The 7474-nt window shown below is 42.2% G+C and overlaps 1 protein-coding gene across 1 annotated transcript; it reads right to left on the bottom strand.

Annotated features, from left to right (window-relative positions):
- Positions 1-1959: 1959 nt before the first annotated feature.
- Positions 1960-5758, bottom strand: GSTO1 (glutathione S-transferase omega 1; the record flags this gene model as incomplete). The annotated part of the gene is made up of 3 exons (XM_009695454.1): positions 1960-2070; positions 4124-4225; positions 5536-5758. Coding segments are annotated over 3 exons (436 nt in total), but the record flags the coding sequence as incomplete, so codon positions are not given.
- Positions 5759-7474: the final 1716 nt, after the last annotated feature.

Below are 7474 nucleotides of genomic sequence, written 5' to 3'. Positions count from 1 at the left end.
CTCAGCCGCTCCTCATAAGACTTGTGCTCAAGGCTCTTCACCACCTTCGCTGCTCTTTGTTGGACAGGCTCCAGCAGCTCAATGTCCTTCTTGTAGTGAGGGGCCCAAAACTTGACACAGTATTTGGGGTGCAGCCTCACCAGTGCTGAGTACAGGGGAACAATCACTTCCTTAGTCCTGCTGGCCATGCTATTTCTGATACAGGCCAGGATGCTGTTAGCCTTCTTGGCCACCTGGGCACACTGCTGGCTCATGTTCAGCCGGCAGTCAACCAACACCTCCAGGTCTTTTTCCGCCGGGCAGCTTCCCAGCCACTCATCCCCAAGCCTGTAGCATTGCATGGGGTGGTTGTGACTGAAATGCAGGACCCAGCACTTGGCCTTGTTATTTTGTTACATTTATTTTGTTAAATTTTTTTTACTGTTTTACTGCTTGTTTTGCTTTCTCCCTCCCAGTATAACATTCAGCTCAGAGCAGGTGACAAAAATACATTTCAGATCACAGAAGACAGACTAGCATTTGGAAAGTGAAAGAGTTTTTACAGAGCTTCTGCACTCTGCAAAGCTGAGCAATAACACAAATGAGCCCTTATTGTGCAAGATATCAGCATGTTTTTGCTTATGTTACCCCTTCTGCAAAAGAGACAGGTCTTACTTAGCATCTGCTCTGAGTTGAGGGCAGAGGCTTGTGCACCACTGCCTCCCTCTGGAATGCTTTGTTAACGGTGATTCTTGAAGCAAATGCTGTATGCAGTGGTTGAGGAGTCCTCCACAACCCACGAACCTCTTCTCTCCTCTCTCTTGCATACCAAGACAAGCTGTGCAGTTTGTACTACCCTGCAATCCAGCAGCTCAAAACGCAGACGCAGTCTATTAAGGAAACTGAGGATCTGGCTAACGGACTAAATCCACAAACCCACTCAGACACATTTGAAAAAAACTGTGTGGCAAATTGAAAGCTTAACAGCATAAATGGTTACTTTCGTCTTCTTCTGGCAGATTGACCCAAGTACTTTGCATTATAATTTCCAACTCCCAAGTTTAGTTAATGCGTAACTTCTCTAGGTAACTCCTCAACCTTACCCAGAAAGCATCTTTTCTTAACATAGAATAGCTCAGATCCTCTATCATTCAAATACCTTAATGACTCTAAACCTATGCTCCTATATTGCTTGTAATATTTCCCCTTCCAATCAAGCTCCACACAGGAGACAAAGTAGGTCAGCAACCCATCAGTACAGCCCTCATTTTACAGTGCCCGAAGTTTCAGTGCTAAGGACTCCCTACATCTTTTGTTCTTCAAGAATGGCTCAGGCACTAGGGTGAGACTAACTGTCCTACTTATCTTCTGCTTTTATCACCTACTTCCTCATACAACTTGACTCTTTAGTCCTGTTTTAAGCCATCTATAAAATCATTTTCCTTTGACACCATTCCCCTACATATTAATGCAATACCATGGTAACTGGAGCTGTTTAAGGATGCAGCAGACCAAGACATTTATTTACATATTAAAAAAATGCTATTACAACAGGGACATATCTATTAGCTACAGCAAGGTAGGATAAAATTTACGCATCTCAGAACAAAATCACTCTCCTTTGTCAATCTAGGATTTCCAAAGAGGAGGAGAAGACTGCATTTCAAGTCTGAGGTTTTGGACCAACAATTTCTGCTTCAAATAAAGAGCATTTTCATCTATGATGTTAGGAATGGAGAGGAAGACCTGTATTTTGACCACTTCTAGATCTGTCAAAATGATTTGGTAGGAAAACAGACCTGGTGAAATAAACCTTGTTCACAGAAGATCCCCAAACAACTCTCTTGATAAGATCCTTCCTCCAAACTGTAACACAATACGAACTTTCTTCAGCAGCCCCCTGGGCCATTGCTGCAGGGTGTATGCAAAGAATATTTATGCTGAGACACTTCAGTACACACTAGAACCTAGCCAAGGTACTCACTCCTTCAGCTGAAATGGTTCCAGACGTTCAAACCATGGCCAGATCATGTAGTCAAGCATGGAGATTGAGTCCCCACCATAAAACAGCGTGTTCCGTTTGGACAGAATCTGTGAGCGGTGAGAGACAATTGCCCTCAGAAGAAAAATTACCATGAGAGACCACTACAATAACAAAAAGCCCACTTCCTAGTGGAATGCAGGCATACTAAAGTGATCAGACAGCAAATAATAGAGATACACAGGAGAAATGTGCTGTATGCAGTATCTGGGGAGTCAGAGCTAGTCAGTAAAGCAGCTGTGGTAGCAAGCTTAACTGTTTCATACCCTGTCAGTCCAGCTCTTCTCCAGAGGTTCAAAAAACTGTCACAAAATATTAATCACTAGCGAGCTGCAGCTTGTGCACAAACAAAAAGGAATTTAGCTCTCAGAACCTGTCAGTTCATGATTTCTTACTTGTCAGTAAGTATTACTGGCACAGACTAATCAAACATAACAAAGCACATGCATTTCTTGAGCAATAACTCCAGCTAAATTTAACATCCAGGTAAGTCAGAGCACTGTTTTGGCAGGGACTCTTTTCCCACGGCACACGAGGCCAAGTGGTATCAGGAAAGCATTTCTAACATTACATCTAGAACTGGATTTGATTCCAGGTGCAAAGGGAACAGGAAGCGAGCATAACATCCACATACACCAGAAAAAGATCCCACAGCTCAGCATGGAAAGCAGGGCCGCAAAGAATGCAGCAAGTTCTCCTGTTATATTCATGTTTCTGATACGTTTCAAGTACCATGGTCATCCAAGTTTAACATGCTTTAAGGAACCTCCAGAGCTTGGTCTCTTCCTTCCTAAGACTAGTCCCTCTGTTTCCAGGCACTTTGGCATTTTAAAGGTAGAACTCAAGTGACCTTACAAATCTTTGTCTTTTTGGACACAGAACACTATACTCCTATGGTATTTACTCCATGTCTGCTAACTGCCATGATCTAGTAGAAATTTTAAAGCAGTGCTTCAGGAAGCATCAAGCTGTTTGAATTACCAGCTGTCTGGCAGAATATAACCCAGCAGTTGCACAGATGGGAACTCAGCTCCCTCTGTTGGGTAGCAGCAAACTAAATACAGAAGCATTTCAGAACACTTCCCGTCTTGAATATCTCTTGCAATAGGCTAAGGGAAGTTTGCATGGCTCTGTTCCTTCCTCCCATCCTCAGCTGACCTTCAGCTGCTGCTGCAAAATCCTTTAGGGTATAGTAAAAGAGAGACACTGAAGGAGCAGCAAGTATTTCACAGCATTAATAAAGCAGGAAGAAGGTTAATTCTTCCTTAATGTCTAATAGATCTGTATTTCAGGGAAGTGAAACATGCATGGCTTCCCCCAAGAACTCATTTGTCATCTGCACTACTCCAGCATCAGCCTGATCAGACAGACAAGACTACTCTGAAAACAGCTTTACTTTGGCAACTCAAGGGGGTGGGGAAGCAGAATGCATAGGACCGTTAGGAGAATTAGGACAGTACTAGAAAGCTATCGGTAGCTCTGCACATGAAGAGAAACACTTGAGGAATGCTTCTTGATCAAGCCAGACAAACATTAGTCCTGGCTGCTAAAAACACAAAAGGAATGTGTTCATGATAAAGGCAAGTCTGACAGCTCTTCAGACTAGCCAAGAACTACTACCGACACTAAATCAGGATTGTGAATTTGCTAATACAGTATCAAAGCCACCTGACATTTCGGGGAGCTCTACTGAATTTGCATTACACCACTGTAGCAGAACATGGTCCATGGCTGGATTTCTGCAAGGGATAGATTACATTCTGCTTCCCCCCATCCTCCCCAAAGATAAGCTCTTGAACAAAAAACTGCAAGGGCTCCTTACATTTAAAGCAAAACAGCAGGCAGCTAGAATTAAAAAAAAACCCTCCACAACTCCACACAGCCTTCATCATACAGCTGAAGTTTACATTAGCTACTTGGAATTTACTCCAATGATGCTGTTGTGCATCCTAGGCCAGAGGGGGAGTAAACTGAAAGACTGTTCATCGCTGTAACTACCAACTGAATGAGAAGAGATCTAGCTCCAAAGGCCAAAGCATGAAAGAAAAAAAAGGGATCATACAATGGACTGGCAACCTGCTCATTATCATTAAATACTCTTACCTCTTCAAGTCTGCCAAACTTTTCAGCAATCTCTGCTTTCAGCGCTGTGGTGTCCTGTCCGTCTTTGACTGCCACAAAATACTTGAAAACTATGGGTGTTATCTATACAAAAGAAAGTATAAAGCTTTTAATGTTCATATTACAATAATACAAGCAAGTTAGAGCTTAAAATGTTGACAGATGTTAAGTTATTAGATGCAAGTTAAATCTTTAAGATTTAACTTGAAAAAGTTAAAGCAAGTCCATTAATAAAACTCTTTTATACTTCAGAAGACATAAGCAAAGGCTTAAAGGAAGAATGAATGAAAATACTAATGAATTTCAGTCTTGTAGTAAGAGAATAATGAAAAGATGGGCATGCTTCCCATTTGCACACACTACCAAAAAAGTAGCAAAAAAGGCAGCAAGGTGCAGATCGGTACTCTTTTCCCAGTTACACATTTCTGAAATCCAAATGCACATTAATTATGAACATTTAAGGTACTTTAAGAAAGAGATATGTGGTCCAGGATATGCAGGCTTCTACAAACCCGTGCAAATTCTAATTTGGTAATTGCCAGAGCATACGGTACGAGAAAGTTGCCCAGTGGCCAAGCTTAACTAAATTATACTCTTAAAAGCTCAAAGACAAACATTTTTCTAAGATCTTGTCATTCATACAACCAACATTCAGTGCACGTTTCATTTCTTGCAACATGCTTCCCTGTAACCCTCTTCCCATCATGCCTGTTCAGAAAGGTCTGTTGTAAATATAACCTCTCTTCTGTCCCCCTTCTTTGTCCATATCTCTTTGCATCTTCCATTGCTTCCTCTCCTCTGCTGCCTCGTATCCAGGCTGACTTCTTTCACTCCCTAGACCCTTCAAAGCACACACTTGTACAGACAGGTTACTTCCAGTCAGCCACAGTGCCCACCTCCAACCTCTACTGAGAGCCAAACCAGTCTCTTTAAACATGTCCCATCTCCTCAGCCACCTGCCATCTCTTGTCCATGGTTGTAGGCTCTCTCAGTCAGGCATTCTTCACATTCTGCATTCAAACAGTACTTCCTACAGAAAGACTCGGATTAAAACACAGCAACTGTCACTGCCTAGGTCTCAAGCATTCATCTGGTTTGGTCTACTAACCCTTGCTCTATTGTAGGATGCTCAAAATCCTGCCTCAGTCATATAAACTTTCACTAGCTTGGCTGTCTTCCTGCATCCATCCCCTCACATTAATGCTGGGAGCAATTCAGACACACAGTGATGTGTATGTGCTCACAGCAAAAGATCCCAAATAACCCCTCTAGTTATTTGAATGCTTTTCCCAAACACAAGACCTGCCTTAAAGGATCAAAGCAGCATTGACAACAGAGCTCCAGTTTTTGGTGCTATAGTGTAGTAAGAAACACAATCCCTGATCACACAGTACCTTGGAGAAGTGTTCCAAGGTCATCTTCTGAAAGGCTCGTTCATATGGGTCCGAAGGCATCAACTTCTTCCCTGGAAATGCTTCATCCAAATACTCACACGTGATTGGGGACTCATAGATCAGCTGGCCCTTGCTGGTCTCCAGAACAGGAACCAGCCCAAAGGGGTTCTTCTCAAAGAACCAGTCAGGTTTGTTCTTCAGATTGATGTTGATTACTTCATGGCTAAAATAGCGAAAGAAACAAGACCCAAACAGGCTCAGTTCTGCTACAGTCCACTCCATACCACAGTGAAATGCAGTCATTACACCTCAACAGCTGCAGTACTTGAGAGGCTGAATCTTTGTTCTCCCGCTCTCCCTTATCTTCCCCAAAGTCCTTTACAAGACTAACCATTTGACCCATAGAAATACTGCCAGGGGACACTTCCCTTTGCTGACGAAAATCAGCACTGACTTACAATGAGTTGTTTGTTGAACTAATAAAAGACACACGAACAGTCTGCAAGCACACAACAGAGGCAGCCCTTACAATCATGCTAAAAACATAGGTCAAGCTCAGAATGCAGCACATTTATCACGTGCAGGTTCAGGGGCATTCTAAGAAAGAAGCACTTGATTGCAAATAAGCTACGCTCCAATTAAGAAATGCAGCTCAACTTTAATCTGACCTTACACCAACGAGTAAATCAGGAGAGTATCTTACCTACTTATCTTTCCCACCTATGGTCTCACATAGAGCAGGTGCTTAGGGTAAATGCAACTAGATACTGATAAAAAAAAACCACACATGGGAAATATGTCTGTGTTATATTAACAAACTCTAAGTTATATGCTGTGGTATATGTTTGACCCCAGAAAATTCCTAGTAAGCCCAAAGGTCTGCTAAACGTAGCTGAACCTTCAAAACAACTGAAAGGTTACCAAAAGGCAGCTACCACGTTTAGGTAGCCATAAAACTCCTCCAAGATCACTATACTAAAACAAACCTCCCAGCTCCAAAATCAGTCCAAAGACACTAAATAAAGACAGAATTAAACTAACCTGGAAGTTTTAATGCATCTACTCTTTTGAAAAAAGACCCAAGACATAACAAAATAAACAAACCCAACTCTCATTTTGCTATCAGGAGAACTGAGTGGTAAGCATTCACTATGCTAACACAAAGTCCCAGCCCTGTGCTGGTTAACAAACCACTGGTATGCCTGGGACTTGGTGGGAATCAGAAAAAGGTGAAAAAGACTATTACTTTGAAGCTGTAAACTGAGGGAAACATTATTCCCCATTTAAAAACACTGAAGTGACATGACTATCTTGAAAAATAAACAAACACAAGTACTGAATTCTATTAACTTACCACAGCACAGGAACGAGAAGACATTATAAGCACACAGTTCATTTCCTCTTTTAAAAAGGCCAGTCAGTCACTGATGTGTTTTACTAAGCAGTAATATAACAGAAACATGGAATATTCGTATCTCCCAGAATTTTCACTGCAGCTTACATCAAAACCAAACAACAACACATGTTAAGGCTCTACTGACATCTACCCAGGACAAACTCAAATGCTGTTATTGCAAACATTCAGAATGACAGGTGAGAAAAAAAATAAATCCGCTTGGAATTTTTCCCCACAGATTTACTTTGGGTCTTTACATAATTGATTTCATACATAGCCTACTTACTTCCCACTTCAGCAAAACACCCCTCCCTCCAAAAAAAGTCTTAAGAAGTTCAAGCTCCTCTATAGCAAAATCACCTACAGAAACCTCTTGTCATTCAGTTCTTTCAGGGATATTTAATTAAGAGCCATTCAGGATGCGCAGGTAAGAAGAGAAGCTTGAACTGCCTCCTGCTCCGTGCGAGCTCTAACAGACCGTCACGGGAGCGCGGGGCGCAGCGGCACCGGGGGAGGGTGGAAGCAGGGCCGCCGGCGGAGAGC

The sequence above is a fragment of the Cariama cristata genome, unplaced genomic scaffold (assembly GCF_000690535.1).
Source record: "Cariama cristata isolate BGI_N322 unplaced genomic scaffold, ASM69053v1 scaffold45832, whole genome shotgun sequence".
Lineage (NCBI taxonomy): Eukaryota > Metazoa > Chordata > Aves > Cariamiformes > Cariamidae > Cariama > Cariama cristata.
The sequence above is the reverse complement of the archived record's forward strand: the minus strand, read 5'-3'. Positions and strand labels throughout refer to the sequence as shown.